The sequence below is a fragment of the Festucalex cinctus genome, chromosome 6 (genome assembly GCF_051991245.1).
Source record: "Festucalex cinctus isolate MCC-2025b chromosome 6, RoL_Fcin_1.0, whole genome shotgun sequence".
NCBI classification, from domain to species: Eukaryota; Metazoa; Chordata; class Actinopteri; order Syngnathiformes; family Syngnathidae; genus Festucalex; species Festucalex cinctus.
This window is the reverse complement of record NC_135416.1, coordinates 8,564,686-8,590,524: the sequence shown is the minus strand read 5'-3', so window position 1 is coordinate 8,590,524 and position 25,839 is coordinate 8,564,686. Positions and strand designations below refer to the sequence as shown.

At 39.6% G+C, this 25,839-nt stretch overlaps 3 protein-coding genes across 12 annotated transcripts in view; all 3 read right to left on the bottom strand.

Annotated features, from left to right (window-relative positions):
• Window positions 1-10,544, bottom strand: part of myh10 (myosin, heavy chain 10, non-muscle) — a 42,497-nt gene extending 31,953 nt beyond the window's left edge. For all 8 annotated transcript variants that reach the window (XM_077523403.1, XM_077523407.1, XM_077523405.1 and 5 more), the window contains exons 1-3: window positions 10,409-10,544; window positions 7,676-8,066; window positions 1,574-1,730 (exon numbers count right to left, since the gene is read on the bottom strand). In XM_077523403.1, coding sequence (XP_077379529.1) covers window positions 1,574-1,730; window positions 7,676-8,020 — 502 coding nt within the window. In that variant the 5' untranslated portion in view covers window positions 8,021-8,066; window positions 10,409-10,544. The remainder of the gene's footprint in view (window positions 1-1,573; window positions 1,731-7,675; window positions 8,067-10,408) is intronic.
• Window positions 10,545-11,455: 911 nt separating this feature from the next.
• LOC144021195 (solute carrier family 22 member 7-like) lies at window positions 11,456-19,558 on the bottom strand. Of its 3 annotated transcripts, XM_077525295.1 has the most exons (11): window positions 19,510-19,558; window positions 17,819-17,894; window positions 16,919-17,071; window positions 16,739-16,842; window positions 14,528-14,682; window positions 13,527-13,695; window positions 13,339-13,462; window positions 13,154-13,263; window positions 12,361-12,575; window positions 12,179-12,287; window positions 11,457-11,843 (listed from the first exon to the last, which is right to left on the bottom strand). In XM_077525295.1, the coding sequence occupies exons 3-11, from the start codon at window positions 17,042-17,044 to the stop codon at window positions 11,630-11,632; spliced, it is 1,326 nt and encodes a 441-aa protein (XP_077381421.1). In that variant the 5' UTR covers window positions 17,045-17,071; window positions 17,819-17,894; window positions 19,510-19,558; the 3' UTR covers window positions 11,457-11,629. The 3 variants fall into 3 exon arrangements, with proteins under 3 accessions (XP_077381419.1, XP_077381421.1, XP_077381420.1); XM_077525294.1 differs by lacking the exon at window positions 19,510-19,558 and having other exon boundaries at window positions 17,819-18,581; XM_077525293.1 differs by lacking the exons at window positions 17,819-17,894; window positions 19,510-19,558 and having other exon boundaries at window positions 11,456-11,843; window positions 16,919-17,418.
• On the bottom strand, window positions 19,383-24,879 carry LOC144021196 (solute carrier family 22 member 7-like). The gene is made up of 9 exons (XM_077525296.1): window positions 24,511-24,879; window positions 24,331-24,434; window positions 23,767-23,921; window positions 22,538-22,706; window positions 22,103-22,226; window positions 21,908-22,017; window positions 20,654-20,868; window positions 20,462-20,570; window positions 19,383-19,637 (listed from the first exon to the last, which is right to left on the bottom strand). Exons 1-9 carry the CDS (start codon window positions 24,877-24,879, stop codon window positions 19,430-19,432), a joined length of 1,563 nt encoding a protein of 520 aa, XP_077381422.1. The 3' UTR covers window positions 19,383-19,429.
• Window positions 24,880-25,839: the final 960 nt, after the last annotated feature.

The following is a 25,839-nucleotide window of genomic DNA, read 5'->3' as shown; positions in this document are numbered from 1 at the left end:
ATTTAGAGGCGGGCCAAGAAGAAACATTTGTGACATCACTAATGATATGAAAACAAAATCCTCATCCAAGATTCTGCAGACACAAGTAAGATTCAGAAACCGGAAGCTTCCAGAGGACAAAAGCGAGACTCAGTGATAAAAATGCCATTACCATGACGCTTTTTCTATTTGACATTAAATATGCTGGCGTAATGTTGCCACAATTAACGGTTTTGCTAGAACTTCCGACATTGCGGAGCAGCTGCATGGCCATAGCTTTGAAGAGGGAGTTACCCCAGCTGTCCTATTCATTCAGTACATTACTACATCTGTTGGCTATCAGTATTTCCCACATAGTCTTAATTAAGATTTAGAACAATAGGTTCAACATAAAAGCATTTACAACAAACTTTGCTGCTGCAAATGAAGTGTTCAACCATACTGCGCGACATGGCCTTAAAAAAACTCTCAAAGTCCTATTTCCGTCAGATAAAAAGCACTTCCAACAGCTGCTACCAGCATTGAAGTGAATCAGTGTGTGGATAAATGCTGCTTTTGTAACATACCAATGAGCACCATGTCTGTAACAGGGTTCAGCGTGATTGACGCCGGGATTGTCTACTACATCACGGGCTCCGTTCTTTATTATGTATAAGAAAATGTAAAAAAAAAAAACAATCTGATTAATCTCGTTTCTTCATGGGAGTTTTCTCTTTGGTGCTACTTGCTCTGGTTTCAACAGTGTCTAAACATACCTGCAGCAGACTGTATGTTCATGTTGTTCATTGTCTGACCCCACAGACCCGAAGCAATTCCAAATGACTGATTAGTAAACTAGCTCCTTTCGGTTCACCACCATATCTTAAGCATGAAAGTATAAAAATAGATCATGCTGTTTTGCTTTGACAGGCTGTGAATCCTGATAGGAGTGACAGGGCTCTCCAGTTTGTCACCACCATCACTCGTAGGCCATCTCCGTCGCACAAAGGGCCTATTGTTGAGCACAATGGGGTCACCCTCTGTGTTCTTGATGGTATGGGCCCAGTCAGTCAGAGAGTCGGGAAGTTTGCCAACTACAAGGATGCTTGAAGATGCAATTCAGTGTAAAATGATTTCAGTCACATGTTTTGGACTGATGGGATACAATCAACAAAGCTAATTTGAGAGTCACCAAGAAAGACTTCAAGTAAGGAACAAATCAAGCAGTCTAGGGTCTAGTTGCATTATCCTTTGTCTACCTTACCACTCAAAAGCGCTGATCAACATAATAATTAACGTGCATGCAATGCATAGATCAGCGGCTAACATACAAAGGAATCGGATGCTTGCTATTTTGTATGTGAACAATACAGGAGATGAAAACCAGCAACCTTCATGAGAAATAGACATTCCCTGTCACAAGGCTGAACCACCAGTTCTTTATAAAACCAATGAACATATATTAGTGCAATGACTGTGACATCATCTTAAGTTATGAACATATCCAGTCCTGGGTTATCAAATACTGGAAGCAGATTAAAAACAATCCTATTGTACAATATAGGGTGCCTTATATTGAGGTAGTTGTGACAGAAATGGACAGCAGCCGACTTACCTTGTAGCATGCATCTGTAAGCAGACTCTGAGATGGCGTAGATGTGAGGTGGCATCTCGTGCCTCTTTTTGCCCCGGTACATTTCCACGATGTTCTCCGAGTAGATTGGGAGGTTTTTGTAGGGATTTATGACTACGCAGAAGAGGCCAGAGTATGTCTATTAAAAAAATAACAAAAAAAAAAAGAAAATCAAAGTCAATCTAAATGCAATTCCTGTGGCCACAATTATTTCAGTTCATACTTGCTGTTGCTTTTATATTAGCATGTGTTGCTGATGACTCAGCACAAAAAGGAGCTCAATGTGGATCTCTTGCTGCTTCTTGTACATATTGAAATAAATACACTTCTTATTAATAATAACAAATTATGTAATTGGCGAAAAAGCTTTGGTAATTTTTTCCTGATTAATGAATAATGAGTGACCAAAATCAAATAGTGAGGTTGATGCGGCAATCCACAGCTGGTGTGGCTACATAAAGTGAACAGACATGCAATTTGCAGACAAACCGGCCCTAGTAGGGTTAATCCCTGAACACTCCATTAAGTCAAGAGTGCATGACGCTGTGCAGTAGACACTGACGGGATTAAGGCTATTTCACACACATATCAATGACTGGGATCAAAGGTCTTGATTCATGAGGGGGAAAAAAACAACAATAAACAAAACAATAAAATGCATTCACCACTACTTTGCTTACTTGACATTGAGAATATGCAGTTAATTAAATCATCTTCTGTACTCTGTAAAACAAAACCAGAACAAAAAAGCGAGACCATTGAACAGGAAAAAGCTGCTGACAGCAAACAGTTGAGCCAATTTTCTTCCATGTGAGCAGATATTCACAAACTGTAGATGTGTGTTACAAAAGCCAACAACATACAGTATTTGCCACATGGGATGTAAAACCTACGGTAAATGACTGTTCGTAACTAATCATGCTAATATTCAAACCTTTCCAGCTGGCATCACTAAACTTCTAGTACATATTTGCCACAGTAACCCCCTCATGGACCCCCTACAATGGGCACAGCGCCAGGCAGACGGATCACTGCTACCGACCCAGCATGGGCCACGGGCAGTGGGGAGACAGGAATGACTCAGCTGGCTGCCCTTGACAGTGGACCCCAGGGGGTATCTGTGGGATTAGCGGGCCTCTGGGGGCAATTGGCCGCCTCGACGGGCAACCCTGACTGGACACCAGCCAGTAAAGCATTCATCTTTTTTTCCCTTTGAAAACTGCTAATATACTGACATACAGTTCAACACCATTTTAATACCCTTTGAGCACAATGCAATGCAGTAATGCACATCTTAGCTCCTCACTATTATGACAAATTGCGGTAAAGAAGGGGGAATTCTGGCAAGGTTTAAATTAGGGGTGGGACAAAAAACCGATTCGACCGAACCATCGGTCGTCAAGGGGAGCTAAACGGCCGTATCGGTAGCAGACTTGTCAACCGATACAAAATCCGCCGGGAATCCTTAGATACATTGCTTGTAAAGCTGTGGACCGGATATCGCGTTGCTGTGAATCGGTTGCGAGTGAGGCTTTATGGTTTTCATAACAATAGCAAGAGTTCTGCACCGTGCTCTACTTGTTTTATTTACATTTCAGTAGCATCACTATTCAAGCTACTTCCGTGTTTACAGAGAGCTAGCAAAGTAGCACTCAGAGACGCTTCATTCCCCGGATGTTGTAAACATAATGCAAAGACGTTACGCACCTTGGGGGGGAGCCTACCGTCAACGCCGTGCTCGCGACACGGCACGCGCGCAGTCGCGCACAACGAGTGACAACATGCAAATGGAGAAAGTTAGCAGAAGCCGATGCCGTACATCTCGGTATTTCCCATGGCTATCGAATCCTCTCGGTGCACTTGTATGTCCCGGGCCGGCGTTGGTACTGCGCGCGAGCCAAAAAGAATAACTCCCGTGACGATCCAATGCATGGGTTCAAACGACACAGGTATGTCCCACAGCCAACACACCAGCTAAGCTAAAAGCACACTGCAAGTATCGAATTTCTCAGTTTGTGGCTCCCTGTCAATGTACACAACTAGCATGAGCAGCAGGGAACTGAGACGTGCCCGTAATTACGTCATCAAACTCAAAATGAACGACAGCCCAAAAAACATGTTTTTTAGAAAACATGGTATTTTATTTCATTTTTATGCTGATGACTGTCAGATCTATTTTCCCCTGGCCCAGAACAGTACAATACAACAACTCACTGACTGTCTAAATGATATTAAATCCTGGCTTTCTTTTAATTTTTTGAGTCTGAATGACGAAAAGACTGAAGTGATGTTGTTTGGTTCCTCTGCTAGTGTGGACCTTGGTCCACTAGCACCTTATCTCAGGGACTGTGTCATGAATTTGGGTGTTAAGTTTGACCCTGATTTTAAATTTGAGAAGCAGATTAGTTCTGTTGTACAGAAAAGTTTTTATCAGCTTCGCCAGATAGCTAAGGTGAAACCAATTTTATCAAGACTGGACTTGGATAGATTGATTCATGCTTTTATTACAACTCGTTTTGATGATTGTAATTCTTTGTATGTAGGCATTAGCAAGACTGCTCTTGCCCGTCTGCAACTTATACAAAACTCTGCTGCTCGTCTGCTTACTCAGACACGTAGACGTGAGCATATTACTCCTATCTTAGCATCACTGCATTGGCTCCCTGTGCACTATCGAATTAATTTTAAGCTTCTGTTGTTTGTTTTTAAACGTTTGAATAATCTTGCACCTCCCTATTTATCTGAGTTGCTTCACCCTTATAGCCCACCCCGATTACTAAGATCAGCTGACCAGTTGCTTCTGGTAGTTCCGAAAACAAGGCGGAAGCTTAGGGGTGACAGAGCGTTCGCGACTGCTGCTCCCAGGTTGTGGAATCAATTACCACTGTATGTTAGACAGGCCACTTCACTCCTGGTTTTTAAATCACGTTTAAAAGCATATTATTTTCCCCTGGCCTTCAGCACATAGTATTACTGATATTTACAAGCAGTAGAATGGCATGAATTTGTTTATATTATTTTATGTGTTTTGTGATTTCTAAGTATGTTTTTATATTTTATCTGGTTTTATTTTCTTATTTTATGTGCAGCACTTTGGTTCCCTTGTGGATTTTTAAATGTGCTATACAAATAAAGTTGATTGATTGATTGATTGCACAACAACAACAAAATACCGGGTAATTGAAAATGGTCTAGGGTAAGGCAAACATCACTATAGCCTACGACTGCAAGTTACAACAGATGGTAATTCCTCAACCAAGGATAGACATGACTGCTGGTGTACTTTCAATCACATTTTTGAACAAATGTAAGAAAATTAACACAAGCACATACTGTTAAGATGACCTGTCATTTGTCACAAATGAGTCAGACTCTGAGTCACTTCAAGTCAAAAGATAAATCGCTGACTCTCAACGGGCCAGGCCAGGCAATGCCTTTTAAAATCACAAAAATTCAGTCAGTCACAGATACAGTACTGTAGAAAGTGAAGACGGCAACCCCAAATGGACAAAAATAATACCTGCCTCTCACATGCATATTATATTGCTATTATGCATAAATTAATAAATATGTAAGTCTATAACTGTCTGTAATGCCATGAAGGTTTCTGAAAGTGATTGGATGAGCGAGTCTCTGAATATGATTGGATGAACAACTCGGGCGCTGGGGCATGTGCAACAGAGGACAGCTGGGAGAGTGCGGGAGGTGCGCACAGTCACTTGAAGACAAAAATAAATAAATAACAAAATAAATAAATAAATCTCAAGTCATTCAAAATCTGGTACACAGTGCATCATCACTACCGCTTAAAGATAAGCGTGTAGCGGCTTGCACTCAATAATGCATCACAGTGGCATCAATAAAACAGACTTGCACTGAAATATTTTTGGACAGCTGCTAAAAAAAATAAAAATAAATAAATAAATAAATAAATAAATAAAAAAAGGAAAGGTGATATGATGCCTGACCAGGCTTAATGTAGGAACCTGATTATTGAATAAAGAAATCACATGAGGAGGGAATGCTCTGCAATAATCTGTATGTATATTCACTGACAATGAAGAGCTCATGCACCAAATTTACACAACACATTAGAACACAAGTGCATCAACGTGGGTTGGGTGAAGGCTCGCTCACACAGATGACTCAATAAACGTCTATACTCGAGTGAGCTCATATATTTTTTTTCTACTGAGGCTGCTATGAACTGTCCAAACAATCAGAGAGAAACAAGAATAATGTGTACTGGTTTTCATGTCAAGTTTACTTTGCATGTGTGCTGTGCATTTTCTGCTTGTACCGCTAAAATTAAAAATACCGGTCATAAACAATGTCAGATTTATTATACATACTAGTGTACATGTTTTTATTCCTTTGCTACTTTAAAAAAACATTTACCAATTACAACAAAGTGCTAGCCTTTGCAGAGCAATGAGACAGCATCTTAAGTTCAGGCAGTCTGACTCGTACAGTATGGTGTGAGCCAGCAAATGTTCCTATATTTGACGGATATGTCTGGAGTAATTTCATCGTAGGCACTCCCATTAATTTTATGGACATGTAAACAGTTAGTTGAATCTGATTATCCCTGCTCACACAAGACTATTTTGCTATTTTGAATATCAGCCTCAGCTCCAGTCCATTGGAATCACATACAGTCACAATAGTGCAGCAAGAAAATCTCTCCCGGTGTGATACCTCTGTCGGAGTCTCAGGTGACCCACTACCTCCGAGTCACGACTATTCCTGGCATGCATGTCACTAAGTGGATCATAATGACAAGGGGGAATTGACGGCTAATGTAGGACATGATTATGACATATAGCCACTGAAAGGGAAATCTGAAAAGCCCTTTGCAGAGTCAGATATACTACAAATAAGATGAGTGGGGGGATGGCGGGGGAGTCATTTTCAGCCCGAGTTACTGTGGAAAACCCAACCATGTTGTATAACAGTACAAAATGCAACTTAAAAAAGCCTGTCCGGTTAATACAAGTTTTGACAGTGTGATCTTACGACAGATTGACTATCTCCTTTACTTCCTATGAAACATTAAAAATCTAAAAGTCAATCAACTCTGTTGTGTTTGACCTTACATGTTCCACTCGATAAGATTTTTGTGGCTCTGGGAGGATGTAATACATCTACTCTGCAATGTGACTCCCTCACATCAGGCTTCTGAGACAATTCAAAGAAAAACAAAGTGAGGGAGTGATTCAGCGAAGACGTAGGCATTTATCAAGTGAGGAGAGTGGGAGTTATCTGGGGGCATTGTGGTCCATGTCAGAGATCTGCCAACTCAAAAAGTAGGGACACACCGAAACCAATAAAAAGTTCTCCAGTACCATATGCATTAATCCCAAATCACCAACCTCACACTCCCTCAGGGTATGAGTCATTTTAGCCATGTGTGCGCAGACACTTTAAGGACACGGATGACAATATTTTTAGGCGAGTGCAAATCACACTCTGCAAAATGGATGATTAACTATCTCCTCAGGTAGCGACAAAGTTGTGGTGACAACAAGCACAGAATTTGTTTAGCCAGTCTCATCACCCTTGCCACATACACATGTTTTATGTTTTACTGTGTAATGTGTTCCTGACAGCTTTCGTTAATGATTTTGAACCCAAAATGTGATCTTATGCCACCTTTAAAGTAGCATTTTGCAGATGGAAACACACTTTTGCCTGTGGAAATATATTTGCAATTGTTTATGTTCTGCAGATGAAACTGGATTGTGGGGAATTCCATGGACCTCACTTTCAGTTTTGTTGTATTTTGCTGGGCCGACCCCACCCCCCCAAAAAATATATATAATATATATAAAAAAATATATATATATATAATAATAATATATTTTTTGAAGCCCTTGCAGATTCCAATATTTGGCTAAATAAAATTATGATAGCCGATTAAATCAAATAAATAAATAAATAAATAAATATATAAATAACTTCTTCATTTGGTCACGGGGGTTGAATGGCAGTATCTTTGTCTGATGTTGTAATGTTTAAATTGGTAACGAAATAACAATTAGCAAACATCGTGGGGGGGAAAAAATGAAATAAAAATCTACTCACATAAATGAGGCCCGAGTAATAGCGGTCCTTGAGGTTGTGTAGTACGGAGGCTTCATTGAGGCAAGTCAGCTCTGCCATGTCCTCCACCTTGCTGAACTTGGGCGGGTTCATCTTCTGGATGTCATCCTTGTTGACCGATGCCTTCTTCCCGTTTTCCGCCAGTTCCACAAGCACCTCGTCGCCACGCTCCTCGCGCACGCTGGCCGCCTCGAAGCCGTGGCGCTCCGACGGGATCCATACTAGCCTCTTTGCGGTCCAGTCGGCCTGCGAGGCCGGGTTGTAGACCACGGCGCGGTCCACAAAAAGATACCGCTCCGGGTCCTCCTGCCCACTCCTCTGCGACATTTCTGGCGTCTACCAGAAGCAGCACTCCTTGCTTGGCCACCTGCAGCTGGGACACAAAGTATTGTGAGTTATATGGCGTTCAGTCATGCTAGAAAGCACGAGCCCTGAGGGGGAAAAGTTCCAAGATTTGGTCACAAGCTTTTATTAATAATTTTTAATGGCTGGATATTTGAATGACCACTGTAAAAGTGAAATAACAAGTAATAGGACTAGAATTGGCTTTTTATTGTGATGTGTGGAGCAGAAAAAAAAAAAAAAGGCGATCCAAGAGTTGGGTACATCATAGGTGATGCCACACTCACTATACCTTGACATCAAACCAGTTGAGACTCGAGTGAATCAAGTGCCTCTGCTGTTTTCAACAAAGAAGTGGAATCTGTTTTGCTTCAGTTGCCCCGTGACGCCATTAATTAAAGGGACAATCAACCACCCAATCGACAGAACTTTCAATCGATACTATGCCAATCCCTATTATTTATATTATTAACTTTTAATATGTGGTTTAGTGATTCAGCACTCATCCCCTCAGTGTTCTGAAAATATGTTTTTTTTCCACAAAGTATATGTTTAAGTGAAGAGGGGGCGTAAGTAATCACAATGAGCCACCGTCAAATCCTATTCCCCAAAAATCTGATGAGACCATTAAGTATACAGTATATAAAAAAAAAATTCTGAAGAAAAAACAAATCTAATGTTTCTGCTTCACTTAAAATATTCCTCATACATATTTAAGTCTGTGTGGACGCAATGATGCCCACACAGACCTTGAAGGCCTTCCACCTCCATCCCTGCACATAACCAGCCCACATGAACTGTTACTGTAACGTAACATAACCATATCTCCACTTAGGGGGGAATAAATAAAATCACTCTTAATAACAGGGTTACCCGTAGCTTTGGATTTTTCAAGAGAGTTACTTTATTATTATTATTATTATTATTTTGTTTTGACTTTTATTTTTCTAATTTCAGTACAGTAGTTTTAAAGTTTTAAAAGCATGTTTGGACTTGAAAAGAAGGACAAATGCTCAAATTTGGCTAATTTATCATGTGTACCCAGTTTTACATGCAGGGTAACCAGGCAAGCCACACTTTTAGGATTAAGGGGTCCTTTTATATTGTGGAAAAGGGCTCGGCAGATGATGCGGTCTGACTGCCTTGATGAGGAAGAACCTCTCCGGGCAGCGAGCCTGCTAGTCATGTGGGACAAGATTTACTGGCGAGCACTGGGAGATGTCTAACCCACAAGCAGGTCCCGTGCTTGAACCCAGCAGGCGCCTGTGGGACACGAATTTGGGTCAGGTCACGGAATAATAGTGGGGAGGGGGCTCAGTGTGGCTGCTGTGGGTCACTGCATCCCCTTAGCCCTACTTTGTATGCCCAGAAGCAAAACCAGAAATAAAACACTACTAAGACGCAGAGGCACTTAGGTTTTTCTGTTATTTGTGTGTTGATATGTGCTTTTAATGGGTGTGGCCTAGTGAGTGACATCATAAGTCAGACTCAGTAGGGTTGGACTTGGTCTTAAATTGTATTGTTTTTATAAAATTCAGTAGCATATTACTTTATTGAAAAAAACAAAAAAAACAGAGATCCATGGCATTTCAATTCATTTTCGGCACATGCAGATTCACTATTTGCAGACCTTTTTTCAGTATTTTTGTTACCCCCGTGTTTTATATGGACGTTTCAAGAAGTTGGTGTTAAAAAAAAAAAAGATTCCCACCTCAAATGTATTTTTAATGGACGCCAATAACGATTTGCGCTATTCGCGGGCTATAGTTGCGGGTGTGCACTGTATTTGTAAACTACACTGCAGCTTGCTAACCAGCGAGCTTTTAAATGCAGCGCTCCACAAGATGAACCCACGTCATGAACTAACTTAAGTTGTTTGTGAACGTACACTTTTCAGATTCCCCCCAACCTCCCCCACAGTTATATGAAACAAAAACAAAAACAAAAAAACAGTCGATTTACAACGCCTAACGGGGTTAACTTGGTGGAAATGTGTTTTTTTTTTCTTTTCTTTTCTTTTTTTTTTTAGGGCGACTTGTGACCGAATCCCATCATGGGTGTGGGCGGCTCAAGAGACGTCTGGGTGGAGATAAAATAAGCGCAAGGCGGACAATGACCGCACTGCTCCAAACTCTCACTGTCCCTCAAACAAACGCCTTCATTCCATGTAACAACATCGACGGAAAGATTACTCTAAGCCGTATGGTTGTAATGTAGCGACGCCGGCTAGCATTAGGTCCTCCATCATTGAAAAGTCACGGCACAATAATCCGCTAGCTACAGTTCACGAACACCGCTGCTAGCTACGACAAGGCGCTAGAAAACGATGAGGGGTGAAAAAAAAGACATTGGGAGCCATCTTGTAGCACATACCACACGCAGCAGATGAAGTAAATCCTCCTGTGGAGTTGACCAGTGTCCGCGGGGAAGTACAATGCGAGCTAAAAGAGTCCCTTCTTCTTTATTGCCCGCTCTCTCATCAGTGGTACTCCACCATCCGGCACACGCCTCTCAACCAAACGCTGGCCGGTCCCAAGGGAAGATTGGCACATTGGCGACGCCCACAAGCGCAAATCCGCAATATGATTGGCTTACGAGAGCGTAATATTCAGCTGCGATTGGTTCCGAGAGTTTTCCATCTCCTCAAACAGCGGCACTGCGGACTGCCAGGCAGTGGATGCTGCTGCCGTTGCTTGCTTACCTCATCCTCGCACTCCTCCATACTGCAGAGCTTTTTAAAATTTGTTTTACTCTATTTTTCGATAATCTTATTTGGGCTGGTACATAACGCTCACGGAATATATCACAGGTATTTTATTCGCTGTTTGATGCGATTGCTATGCATTTGGCCATTACTTTATTTTGTAAAAAGTAAGTGAATTTGCTTGCCAATAAGTTCATCATTGTGGTAGTGGTGTAAAACAATATTTTATATCCATATTACATATATATATAACAATATGCAAAGTGGAACAACAAATAACATATTTATCTAAAAATCCTTGAACCAAACCATTAACGATGTACAGACTGAAGCAAGGAAAAAAACAAGGTCTTAAAAATCCTTGAAAGTTGCATTGTGTCTTAAAACACACAAAATGCATAAAAGTTTTTGTAAAATGTTAACCATCCAATTAAAACTACTATCATTTAAAACATTAAACTTTTGACATTCTACCGCCATCTACTGGCAACTAAAACGGACGTCAACGTGTCCACAGGCTCACATTGCGACCGTCACGGCTCTCCCCTCCTTTATGGGTTTGGTTATGTCAATCTGACCATTACTTGAAAGTGGCTCTACTCTAGATCTTCAATCAAGCTGGTCAAAAGAAACTCTGTGTGCAGGCAGTTATTAAGTAACATTGCAGTGGAAGTGCAGAAAGGCTCGTTCACAGACACATTTTCATTTGGTTCTTTTATTTCATAGTTGATAGAAGGACTGGTAGAACCAACAATTGTTTTTCATGTCTTTTTTCTTAATTCCAAACTCATTTTTCCCTAAAATGTCACCTTTACGCGTAGGAGACTCCTCATAAGGCGAATGTTCTAAAACACAAAAATGTCTTCTGTGATATGTTGAAAACTTGAGACTTATGACTTCAATTGTTCCACATCCTCAATGGTTTCTGGAAGGTACGTATTTCTGGTTTCTTTAAGTAAACAAGTAGACATCCCACCGGCTAAAGCCATGATACAGAGAACTAGATTTGGCAAGCCAATCCACACATCTTCGAGGAAGCAGAGCAGGGGGCTTACGGCCGCTCCCAGACGGGCCATTAAGTTGCAGAAGCCCATTCCGTTTTGCCTGAGTTAACATCAAAACAAAAATGAATTATAATCAAATACATTTTATTTAAAAAAAAAAGTGAATTGATTGTTTTTTTTTATAATAAAATATTTGTAAATTTTACGTGTTATCATTATCCAATTATCTTGTGAAATATTTGGCTAACTAACTTTATTGTACATCCTCAAATATAACACTCACTTCGTTAATTCCTCCCACTGCGACCCAAATGAAGACAAATGATGGATTTAATAATTTGTAGATGCAAGTAGTAAAGGCTGGAAGTGTACAGGCTTTCAACATTTAATGTTTAACAGTTCTGAAATCATTTATAAACATCCTTCTTTACTAACCTCATGACTGTAGGATAGAGTTCTGTTACATACAGAAAGCCAACAGTAAAAGCTCCTTGGGCAAACATTTTGCCCAATGATGATACCGCTGTCAGATAAGCGCCCTTATCTGAAAATAAGAAGACATCCAGAAAGCAGCCCTCTTAAATATCTGCTGTTCTTAACACGTCTCGCTGACTTACCGAGTGGGATGAGCAGGTTGCAAAAGAGACACAACCCGGTCAGAAAAAGTCCACCGGCTTGAGTCAAGCGTCGCCCTACTTTTGTCAAAATGAAAAGGACAATAAATTTGGAGGGAAGTTCCGTGGCACCGTGGATGAACTGCGTCAGGTACATGTTCACACCAAATCCAGACACGTTGAAGCTGATTCCATAGTAACTACAGCCTAATCCAAACCTGGAAACACAAAAAACTCAGTCAACATCCTTTTATCGTATTGGATACGTTGCATACGTATAAATCAATGATATTGAGAAACTATATATACAATATCTCACAAGAGTGAGTACACTGCTCGCATTTCTGGAGATATATAATTGCATATTTTCATGGGACAACACTGAAAAAATATTACACTGTTTGCACTGACCACTTTTCATTCTGTCAACATGCCATTCATTCAGTGTTGTCTCATGATAATATACAATACATATCTGCAAAATGTGGTGTACTTCACTTTTGTGACTTTATGTTACTTATAAAACATATACACCTTTATCAAAAGTCACTTTATAAAACCATTTGAAATGTTTTTGCACAGAGATAAAATCGCAAGCAGAACATTTTACACATTGTAGTGTTTGTGCCTTTAAGAGGCGTGGCCTGGTGAAATGCTTGTGTCTGGGAGTGAGCTGTGGCCAACAGCGACTCCTGCATGAGTATGTTCATTACTTTTGTGTATAACTGTGCTTCCTCCAGTTACAGCTGGCTAAATAGTATTTCAGGATGCAAAGAGACACATTTGTTTACTCTACCACGCAATACCAGTCAGCATCGCTGTTCTCCTCATCCTGGGGGTCCTCACCAAATCCAAAACAGAATATTTCCTGTTTTCATTTTCCACCACTATCACTCTGGACAAATTCTGCAAAAGCAAAAGAAATAGTGACTTTTAATCTCAATTTATCCACAAAGAATGAAGTGACGAGCGAATCTGCACCTCAGGTTTGAGGTGATCCAAGAATTCTTCTCTACGGTTGACCTTAGCACAGTTCCTTAAGTAAAAATAAGCGCAGTTGACCTTTCCATTGGTTAGAAGCCACCGAGCTGACTCTGGTATCCACCTGAGACCAAAAAGAAGGTTACGAACGACAAGCAGGCTCACAACTGGCTTGCATTTTTCCTTACCTCCAAGAAACGATTGCCACCAAGAGCGGGATGTTTCCTACAGCTGACAGGTACCGCCATTCATTCACAAAATAGGCCAAAGCAGCCAGCAGCATCGTGTTCACACACCACTCCAAGCCTAATAAAATACCCAATGTGGTTCGATGCCGATTGTCCGTCCATTCCAAACCTGTGATGTGAAAACATACACTCTTATTAGAGCTGACTAAGACATGATTCTCAAATGGGATTCACATCAAAATACAACAAATCTGACATATTATTCAACATGTGACAACATTTATTACATCCATTCCATCAATTTTCTCGACCGCTTATTCCTCACAAGGGTCGCGGGGGGTGCTGGCACCTATCTCAGCTGGCTCTGGGCAGTAGGCAGGGGACACTGAAATTTGTATAATTTTATTTACTATAGAAAACAATAGGGAGTTATTTATGTTTTTAAGTTTTCACTTGAACTTTTTAAAACAGGCTGATGACCCTGGGAGAACCCTCAACGTTTTCTTAGAACTTTAAAGTAAAGATGTCTATTATGTTATTAAAAAAACAAAACAAAAAACATCTACATTTTGCACATCAATAAACGTGCTTTAAAAACATTTCAACAAAGAGTTGGAGTTTGTATTTTTATTTTTTTTTATTTTTACACCAATATTTAGCCTATTAGTGGTTAAAGTAATATCGGTTCCATAAGCCCAATGGTATTTTAAAGGTACACCAAAGGTTGTAACCATTTGAAATTCTACAATTGATTATAGCGTGTGGTGCACTAAATTTATAGTTTAAATAATTTACTATCGGCACTTATAATGATTTTTACGGAACTGTCAGTTTTTCACCAAAGTTTGCCATTCGTGTTCAGGCTCGATTCGTAACCTCGAAATAGCAGGTGTCCACCGTATTCATCAGAAAATTTGGAACATTTAAAGGTGAATCGACCATTACTAACGAGCAACCCAGAAATTGACTGACATGATTTAAAAGATGACATTGACACTCACACAGGACCATGGTGACCACAATAACTCCAGAGCATCCGAATCCCGTCAAGAACCTCATGACTGCAAACATGGTGAAATTATAAGACAGGGCGCTTGCCAATCCAAAAAATGCTGTCGTCACATAGGACACCAAAACCGTCGTCTTCCTGCCAAACCTGCAAATCAATGTTGTTGGAAAAAGAAGGTAATGTTTGAAGGCAATGAGAAGGCTAAGGAGTCAGTCAGACCTTTGGATTCACGCTTAACATTTCTGACTCATGTGCCAATCTGAGATAACCAATTGAAATTCTGCTTCATGATAAGTAAATACGATATAAAATGGTGCCCTGAGAAGCATTACAAATTACCAAATTGGCCAGGGTTACCCAATCATAATGCGGTGTTACTTTCCCTGCTTTGATGTCCCTTATAAAAAGAAGGGGGGGGGGGGGGGGGGGACAGCTCATAAAAGCTCATTGGAAAGTAGAAAAGGCAAATGTGGCGAACCAGTAAGTAACAAAGATTAGTAAATGATAACTTAAACAATGAAAAGGAGAAAAAAAATGGAAAGGCACTTGGTCCTGATGGTATAACTGTGGAAGGATGGAGGCATTTAGGAGAGGTGGCAGTGTTATTTTATTTTATTTTTTTAAACATTCTAGATGGAGGTTAGATGCTTGAGAAAGGGAGAAAAGTCTGCTCGTGCCCATATTTAAACAAGGACGATGAGCAGAGTTGTGGCAACTAAAGAGGAATGAATCAAATTAATGAGCCACACAATAAAGTTATGGAAAAGTGTAGTGGAGGCTAGACTGAGGACAGATGTGAGCATTTGTGAGCTACGGTTTGGTTTCATGCCTAAGAAGAGTACCACAGATGCATCATTTGCCTTGGATGAATTGTTGCCTATTTATCAAACTGCGACATACTGTGAAGTGAGGTCAACTGAGTTTGTATCTCAAGTTTGCTCACATGTCACATCTCAAATACGATTGTAGTCTAATGAGGTTACAGTAATATTTGTATAATTTTACTCAAATTGGGAAATTGTGAATGCAGCATGCAATTACAAGTAGGGGAGACCGGGGCTTGTTGTATCACGGGTAAGTTGTCACATTGCCATTTTCTTCTCCACCAGAGGGCGCAATGAAAAAGTGGAATATACTAGTTTTTTTTGGTGAGGGGTTGTGTACTGTCTGAGAAGAGAATAGCACATTGTGAGCTGATGGGAGTGCCAGTTATCTGTTTTGCACAACCCAAAGTAAAAATTTTCAACTTCATATTTTTTAGACAGTCTTCGTACATAGACAAATTCTAGCAGCAAATCATATGGACTCATTAGAGGAGAGATTCAGGCATCCTGTCATGCCTCAGTCACTGCTCTGTTTTAAGATAACTTTAAACTAGAGTAAGTTTTAGCCAACATGGGTGTTTGTGGCAACTTGTCTCAGTCATTTTGGGGTTTGTTGTCACATATGCAAAAAATAGGCCAATAATTTTTTTTTACCTCTGGCAACTCTGTTTACATATGCCAGAATTGTTCTTCCGATGATGAGTCTAAAGAGTGAGGAAATTAGTTGGCCAGATTTTGTTTCATTGTTTCAAAAATTATTTTCCAGTTGTTGGAACGACAGTATGCCCACATGTCAGGACTGGTTTAAAATGCATGATCAACCATCCATCCATCGCTTTATTTTTTGAAATTCAATTTAATCTCAAATTTCCAGTATAAGGGAAGCATATCATGCATTTGAGGCTGACAGCTATGGCCTATATGCCAGCTGTTCCTAGTGACTTTATTCTATTTCATAATATTTTATGTTAAAGTTTGCTCAATAACTATGGTAAATTTCAATAGATTAATGATAAACAATTTATCTGGGTGGAAAAGCAAACAAAAAAAAAAAAACGTTTTATTTTCGTTTTATTAGTTGCAAAATCCAATGTGACATCTTACCCCATATCATGTGACAACTTACCCATTGGTGGGGCAACATGTCACATGTTCACTCCCTCTATTTGATGGCTTATAACTCTGCACTGACACAAAGTACAAAAATGACATGAATACAAAAAAATATAACCAAGACTTTGGTCTTTCTTCTGGTATACATTTTGTTTATATATGACGCATTGATTCAGAGAAATATATAAAAATTTAAAAAGCGATACAACTAGCCCCGGTCTCCCCTACAGAACAAAACACTTAGAACATGAGATTAGAATACCAACCTGTCACTCAGCGTACCAGACACTGCCGCTCCGAGCATGAGACCCACAAAGAAGACGGTTGTCATGGCTCCGCTCAGCCTCCTTCTCTCACAAACCAGATCCCACTGTGGGTTAGGAGGCACGAAGACAGCCAATAAACTATCTGATGCTTTGTAAAGGCATGCAGAAGATCCAACTCACCTCTGTGGCCAGAGTAGACTTGACGGTGGAGGTATCGTAAACCCATCCATTCTGACAAAAAACAGCAGGTAGCTCAGTTGTGTTGGAGGAGTTGAGCAACAGATGATACTGAGGCTCGGTAAACATCAGACAGGAGCTCGGAGTCCCGTCATCCTGAAGTGGAATGCTGACAGTTAGTCTTTGCTCATCGGAGAGATTCCAAAAAACACCCCCGTCATCTAAAGCGCTGACGTTGCAGTGGTGAGGAGGGATGAACCCGATGAAATTATTCAGCAGAAAGTGAAACGGCAAACTAGCGCGAGGTATTAGAATTAAAAAAATGAGACGGAACTGAAATTTCCCCAAGCCGTTCAGTTCCGTTAACACGTCGTCAAACTTCATCTTGGAAGAGCCACTTGCAACTTTGAATACTGAACTGTTGCAACTACTTGTTCTTGCGCATTCTTGTGTCTACAACAAATTATAACACCCACTTGACTTTGGAAGAGCTTGTTTTTATTCTAAGGAGTGTTTGTTCAGTAGTTAATATTTGATGAAGTTAAACTTTGCATCCAAGGTTTCAACTACTTTAAGTAGTGGAAGCACTTTAAAGCAAAAATCCTTGAGTCAGTGAGCCTGCTCATAATGTGGGATAAGCTTTACTGACGAACACTGGGAGATGTCGAACATGCAAGCAGGTCCCATGCCATGCTTGAACTCACCACCAGGCACCCGTGGGACATGAATGTGGGTCAGGTCACGGAATAAATATGAATTAAGGCTCAGGGCGAGGGTGGTATTAAAATTACAGCTCTAGAATGTCCTATTTGGTTATATTAATGCATTTTTTTCTCCACATTGAACACAATCTATTTTATCATCAAACAAAATATAGAATATTTGGTACATGTACAGGTATACCTTGTTAAGTTTTGACTGGTAGCCAGGGTGTAGGCCATCTTTTGCCCGCAGTCAACTGGGAAAAGCTCCAGCTCACCTGTGACCCTCAAGAGGATTATGCAGTGTAGAAAAGGGACAGATAAGAGCAGACGAGAGTTGATTTACACAACCTTTCAACAAGTCATACAACACCAAACAGAACAATGAATTGCATCTTGAAAAGCCAACTAAAAGTCACAAAAATAAGCATTTGTACTATGATTTTACTGTAAAAAAAATGTCATCTGGTTTATTATTTTTTTTGGTGTAAAATAATTTGTAGTGAAAGACCAATAATAAAGTGGAACAACAAATAAAAAAATATATTTTCCACAAAACCTTAGATGCATAAATAGAACATCCCATGTACAAAACATAGTATTTAATAAGCAATAACATGTCAAGCAAATAATTAAAATCATCTGTTAAATTATGTCTCAAAACATGTCAAATGTGTAAAAACAAAAAAATAAAAAATAAAAATAAATAAATAAAAATAACAATAAACTTAATCCAAACATTTATTTTATTTATTTTAATATGCTTGTTCTTCCTCAAAACTCCACCACATCAACTCCTGACAACCTACACATTTATGGACGCAAAAACATTGATGACACCACTATAAGAAACGCGATGTACAACTTTGTACATTTCAGGCTACTGAGTCTTCCTTATACATTAGGCGATCTCAAGTAGTTCTTTAGTCATATGAGCTTGAAAAGAAATACAGTACGTTTTTTGTTTTTTTTGTTAATTGCTCTTGTGTACTCTCTAGTGGTTGCAAAGAACTAAACAGGAGTGAATAAATGTAACCAATGAAGAATCAGAGTGGGGAACTCAATTTTGTGATTATGCAAGAAAGAAATTAGACCTTTTATGGCTCAAATACATCCATCCATCCATTTTCTGAACTGCTTGCTCCTCACAAGGGCCATGGGGGTTGCTGGAGCCTATCTCAGCTGGCTATGGGCAGTAGGCGGGGTACACCCTGAACTGGTTGACAACCAATTGCAGGGCTCAAATACAATCTGGGAGATTCACATCTTGGTGATATACAGTATATGTCAATAATTACTACTCCTGGATAGTTTTTTTTTTTTTTTTAACAGAAATTGTGTTTTTCCTTATAATTTGTTGTTTTAGTGTGTGTTGAATCATTTGGATATTAAAATTCATATTAGATCATATTTCTCGGCAACTGAGGTCCTCCATGTCATTATCTTCAGTTGCATAGGTTGAGTCCCGGTCAGTATCATCTACAGCAATTTCCTTGAAAGTAAAATAATAATAATAATAATTGGGATTATAACATGTCTTTGCAATAATATGATCTAGGTTTCTCTATGCGAACAAACACTGTATTCTGATTAATATTGTGTTGGTGCAATAAAAATCAAGTCAGATGAATCCATCCATTTTCATCCATCTGAGGAGGCTGCCATTTTTCTACCCATCTCCGCTGTCGACAGAAACTAATGGTAAAGTTTTCCTCAGGTTCGAACTGCGAATGTCACAGCTCACCTCTTCACAAAACACAAACAAGTCGAACACAAAGTCTTCATTGAATGACTGATGAAAACGTGAGGCTTATCACGATTGTTCCATGTCCTCGATGGTTTCCGGGAGGTGCGTATTTGTGGTCTCTTTAAGTAAACATGTAGACAGCCCACCTGCTAAAGCCACAATACAAAAGACGAGATTTGGCAAGCCGACCCACACGTCTTCAAGGAAGTAGACCAGTGGGCTCACGGCTGTACCCAGACGGGCCATAAAGTTGCAGAAGCCCATTCCGTTTTGCCTGAGTTAACATCAAAACAAAAATGAATTATCATCAAATTGATTTAAAAAAAAAAGAAAAAAAAAGTGAATTCATTATTTTATTTTTAAAACAAAACATTTGCAAATTTACATATTATCGTTATCCATTTATCTTGTGAAATATTTGGCTAACTAACTTTATTGTACATCCTAAAATATAACAACTAGAGCTGTCAAATGATTACATTTTTTAATCAGATTAATCACATCGTAGAATTTTGATTAATCACTGTCTTAAAAAAGCTCCCCCCCCCCCCCACCCCGAACATTTTTGCCCGCTGCACACGCTCATCCTACTTTTTCTAATCAATTAATGATTTGCATCATTTAAAATGGGAAAAAATGACCTACGGCATATGTAAACATTTATTAAATGCTTTACTTTAATGCATGTAGTTATGTTTATTGCTCAAACTCCAACAGCTACCTTTAATGTAACCATCCACTGTCGGCTAAAAAGGATCATCTGCGGTCAAAATTAATTGTGTGATTAATCTGTGGTAATACAATGATTAATGCGATCATTTTTTGTGATTAATTAATTAGTTAACGCTTTAACTTTGACAGCACTAATAACAACATTAGTCCCCCAAAAGTTCTGAGGTTGAGGGTTCAAATCTGGGCTTCTTCCCACTGCAAACCAAATGAAGACAAGAGATGGATTTAATAATTTGTAGAAGCAAGTAGCAAAGGCTGGAAGTGCACAGGCTTTCAACATTTAATTTTTAACCGGACTGAAATCATTAATGGTGGTGTCCTTTTAATCAGGTGTGCAAACCTTTCCAAACATCCGTCTTTACTGACCTCATCACTGTAGGATAGAGTTCTGTTACATACAGTAACCCAACGGTAAAAGCTCCTTGGGCAAACACCTTGCCCAATGATGCCACAGCTGTCAGATAAGCGCCCTTATCTGAAAATAAGAAGACATCCAGAAAGTACAGCCCCTTGAATCTCAGCTTTTCACAAACCACGTCATATACACGTCTCACTCACTTAGTGGGATGAGCAGGTTGCAAAACAGACATAGCCCGGTCAGAAAAAGTGAACCGGCTTTTGTCAAGCGTCGCCCTACTTTTTTCAAAATGAAAAGGACAATAAATTTGGAGGGAAGTTCCGTGACGCCGTGGATGAACTGCGTCAGGTACATGTTCACACCAAATCCAGAAATGTTGAAACTGATTCCAAAGTAACTGAAGCCCGTTCCAAACCTGGAAACACAACATGAGCACACAATTTTTCACTCATGCAATTAACCCTCGTTTATCTTTGCTATTAATGGCTTTTCTTTATTTTGAGAGAACAAGACATCAACACTGTTATGTAAGCGGGACACTGATTACTTTTCACTGAGTCAAAGTGTCATTTCTTCAGTGTTTTCCATGAAAATATATAATTGTTTATTTGCAGAAATGTGAAGGGTGCACTGACTTTTATGAAATACTGTACCTTCTTTAAATAGCTTGACTAAAACATTTCAACTTATTAAAACATACGAACCCTCATCAAAGGACACTTTTTAAGCACAATTTAAACATTTTTGTACACATTTAAATTGGCAAGCAGAAAATGTACACATTCTGTGCCTTTAACTCATTTGCTCCCAATATCGTGTAAATACGTTTTTTTTAACTGTTCTAAGTGTCCCAAAGACGTATTTATACGTTGTTGTTTTTATGTTAGAGCATACAGAAGGCTTTGATGCAGCCTCTCAACTGCAAAGAACGGTTGCAGAAATGGTAGTTATTACACAAACGGCCAGCAGGTGGCAGCAGAGCAAAGGAGATCAACCAGGGCCATGTAGAAAAAAAAGCTCAATTACTTACAATTTTAAATAGATTTGTGAAAACTGATGAAACTTTGCTCTCGTCTAATGCTAATTGCTGCAAAACGGAAACAGATAGAAACATACTTTTTTTTCCTGATGAAAGAAGAGACTTTAATCTTTCTTTTGATAGGTTGATAGGCTTTTATAGCAATAGAACACAATATTCTGTGGGCCTTGCAAAATCAGTCAAAATCCAGTAAAACAGCCGGGACCAAACGGGATTACTTTTGTGAAAATGGCTGGGAGTGAATGAGTTAAGAGGCGTGGCCTGGTGAGACGCTTGTGAGTGTCTGCGAGTGAGCTGTGGCCAACAGTAACTCTTGCATGCGTGTGCTCATTTTTTTTGTGTGTGTGTGTATAACTGTTTTTCTTCCAGCTACAGCTTTTCGTAATTCACGATGCAATGAGTCATATTTGTTTACCACGCAATACCAGTAAGCATCGCTGTTTTCCTCATCCTGGGGGTCCTCACCAAATCCAACATGGAATATTTCCTGTTTTCATTTTCCACTACTATCACTTTGGACAAATTCTGCAAAGCAAAAACAGGAGAAAAGAAATGCTGCCGTTAACTCTGAATTTATCCACAAGGAACGAAGTGATTGTTGAGTCTGCACCTCAGGTTTGAGGTGATCCAGGAATTCTTCTCTGTGGTTGACCTTAGCGCAGTTCCTTAAGTAAAAATAAGCACGGCTGACCTTTCCTTGGGTTAGAAGCCATCGAGCTGACTCTGGCAACCACCTGAGACAAAAAAACAAAAACAAAAAACGAGCAGGACGAATACGTCACACAGCACAAGAACAGCCCACTCCATTACCAATGTACAGACACTATTTGTCATTTGACCATTTTCTATTCATAGAGTGCCCCCCCCCCCCATCCAAATATTTACTGCAATTATGTAATTGCAATTATATAAATCTATTTTACTAGATATTTTTGTAACATGAGTATTTGTACTTTGATTTACAGTAAGTAATGACTGTGAGTACAGCGCTGCTTGCAACAATGTTTTATGCTTGTTTGCTTGCTATTCTTGCATTCTTCCTTACCTCCAAGAAATGATTGCCGCCAAGAGCGGGATGTTTGCTACAGCTGACAGGTACCTCCATTCATTCACGAAATAGGCCACAGCAGCCAGCAGCATCGTGTTCACACACCAGTCCAAGCCTACGAAAATACCCACTGCGCTCCGATGCCTGTTGTCCATCCATTCTAAACCTGTGATGTAAGATTAGACATTCTTACAAGAGCTGACTAAGACATGATTCGCAAATGCTTTTGTCCAAATACAACAAAAACTGACAATTATTTCACCAAATATGACATTTGGGGGATTCAGAAAACTAGTCAACTGCACCTTTCAGAGTGGCCTTTTATTGTGGGCAGTCTAAGGCACACCTGTGCACTAATCATGGTGTCTAATCAGCATTTTGATATGGCACACCTGTGAGGTGGGACGGACTATCTCGGCAAAGGAGAAGTGCTCACTATCACAGATTTAGAGTAGAGTGGTTCGTGAACAATATTTGAAAGAAATGGTGATATTTTGTGGTAAAAGTTTTAGATCTTTGAGTTCATCTCATAAAAAATGGGAACAAAAACAAAAGTGTTGCATTATATTTTTGGCTATATATAAGTATAAGACAACTGGGACTAAACAAAGCATAAAACCAGTGGAATCTGTACAAACAGCTCAGTGGAACAAGGTTAAATTTAAACCTATCTACGATGTAACGTTTGTGTGGATATAACAGTGGGCTAAGCGCTAACTGCTACGTCAGCCTAGTGGCCAACAAAGCAACGTAACGCATTCACCCATTCGCGATAACTCCTGAGATCAAAGTTTGTGGTATGATAAATATAGGATTTAAATTATATAATACAAGCAATTATCATGACTTTTAGAGAAGCGTCAGTTGTTAATGCAAATTTTCTATTAACAGTGGGCTAAGCGCTAACTGCTACGTCAGCCTAGTGGCCAACAAAGCAACATAACGCATTCACCCATTCGCTATAACTCCTGAGATCAAAGTTTGTGGTATGATAAATATAGGATTTAAATTATATATTACAAGCAACTATCATGACTTTTAGAGAAGCGTCAGTTGTTAATGCAAATTTTCTATTCATGGTCAGCCTCCATCTCTATTCTCAAAATAGTTGTCGTCGACTGTATGCAACAGAAAATTGGTAACATTTAAAGGAGAATCAACCAATGCTACTTTTGAGCAACCCGGAAGTTGAATGACAAAATTTCAAAGATAATCTTGATACTCACACAGCACCATTGGGATCACAATTATTCCAGAACATCCAAATCCCGTCAAAAACCTCATGACTGCAAACATGGGGAAATTATAAGACAGGGCACTTGCCAGTCCAAAAAATGCTGTCGTCACATAGGACACCAAAAGCATCGTCTTCCTGCCAAACCTGCAAGACAATGTTGTTGGAAACAGAGGATAATGTTTGAGGACAATGCTCAATAATGTGTTGATGGAGAAGTACAGAGAAAATCAGGAATAGCTGCATTGGGTCTTTACAGATCTAGAGTGGAACTTTGGTATTGCAAAATAGTGCACGTGATAAAGGAGTCTCTGCTAGGATGAAGGGCAAAGTTCATAAGACATGACTCCTATTTCATTTTTTCATAAATCTATACAATTTGTCAGTCCATATTTGTGTGAGTTTTTTTTTAAAATTGTGAACCAGTCTAAAGTATGTAAATTGACCTGCTCTCTTTGATGATGCAATTTTAATGGTTGAACAAACATGCCCTTTTCGGGGTATCTTGTGTGTTTTAAATACTCTCAAGTACAAAGCACAACAACAGAATCCCGACCTGTCGCTAAGCGTGCCGAAGACTGCCGCTCCGAGCGTGACACCCACAAAGAAGACGGTTGTCATGGCTCCGCTCAGCCTCCTTCCCTCACAAACCAGATCCCACTGCGGGTTAGTCGGCATGAAGACAGCCAGTAAACTGTCTGATGCTTTGTAAAGGCATGCAGAAGATCCAACTCACCTCTGTGGCCAGAGTAGACTTGATGGTAGAGCTATCGTAAACCCATCCATTCTGACAAAAAACAGCAGGTAGCTCAGTTGTGTTGGAGGAGTTGAGCAACAAATGATATTGAGGCTCGGTAAACATCAGACAGGAGCTCAGAGTCCCGTCATCTTGAAGTGGAATGCTGACAGTTAGTCTTTGCTCATCGGAGAGATTCCAAAAAGAGATTCCGCTGACGTTGCAGTGGTGAGGAGGGATGAACCCGATGAAATTATTCAGCAGAAAATGAAACGGCAAAGCGGCGCGAGAAATTATAATTAACAAAATCAAACGGAACTGAAATTTCCCAAAACCGTTGAGTTCCGTTAACACATCGTCAAACTTCATCTTGAAAGTGCCACTCACAACTGAGTGCTTAACTGTTGCAACCACTTGTTCCTGTGCTTTATTTTGTCTTTAACAAATGATATTACCCACCTGACTTTGGAAGAGCTTGTTTTGTCCGCATTGATGAGTAGTTAATATTTGATGACAAGTTAAACTTTGAATCCAAGGTTTTACTCTATGTAGATTTTCACATTTCATAAAACAGTAACCATGTCAGACAGCTAAACACTTGGCAAAAGCCATCTTGGTGATGGGGGGTGGGGAGGGTTTTCGATTAAAGGCAAACCAATTTTATTGTAGCGCTTGTCCTCATTGAGGTTGTGGGTGAGCAGGAGCCTATCCCATTTATTTGACTTTGGCACGAGAAGCGATGCCCACTCCGGACTGTGGACTGGTCTCAAGACAACCACAGTGCAAATATAGACAAAAAATACCTTGAGAACAAATCAATTTGCTCTTGAACACTTTGCATTGTAAAACTCCAGCTCATCCCTCACTTTGCGGGAGCCGTGCAGCATTTTGTCACCTCAAGATTTAAAATCTAGATTTTTTTTTCAAGACAATAACAAGTGAAAATAGTTATGTTAGATATATTAGAGTAAGCCTGTTTAGTTAAAAATGGATCATTGTAATGTATTGCTTTAGTGCAAAAGAAAATGGTCAGCCACAAAGGATTCGGTGTCTCGTCTTAAAACACGCTATGCTATGGAACAGAAATTTAAACTATTGAAGTTCTCATCTGAGCCATTACTTTTTCTCTGCTCCTGCTTGTTAAAATCAGCAAAGTCGGGGCTTTCTTTTGCAACAATGAAAGATACATCTTGTTGAGCTGTGGTCTTAACAAGCGGCACAATATTTTTATTCAGTAGCAAAATATGGGCACACTGGCAAATGGTATAATGAAAGTATAATGAAATTAATTTCTGTTTGATAGTTCAGTCTTGGTAGAGATTTAAACTT

Bases quoted from the DNA above. Each gene is read 5' to 3' on its own strand.
- LOC144021195 (XM_077525293.1), bottom strand. From the start codon at position 17,299: ATGAAGTTTGACGACGTGTTAACGGAACTGAACGGCTTGGGGAAATTT. The intron at 14,683-16,738 runs GTTGGTATTCTA...ATTGATTTGCAG, and splicing joins TCTGGTACGCTGAGTGACAG to GTTTGGCAGGAAGACGACGG. The intron at 11,844-12,178 runs GTTAGTAAAGAA...ATGTTAACTCAG, and splicing joins CTCTATCCTACAGTCATGAG to GCAAAACGGAATGGGCTTCT.
- LOC144021196 (XM_077525296.1), bottom strand. From the start codon at position 24,879: ATGAAGTTTGACGATGTGTTAACGGAACTCAACGGTTTTGGGAAATTT. The intron at 22,227-22,537 runs GTAAGGAAGAAT...TTTTTGTCTCAG, and splicing joins GCGGCAATCATTTCTTGGAG to GTGGTTGCCAGAGTCAGCTC. The intron at 22,018-22,102 runs GTGCAGACTCAA...TTTGCTTTGCAG, and splicing joins TGGATCACCTCAAACCTGAG to AATTTGTCCAAAGTGATAGT.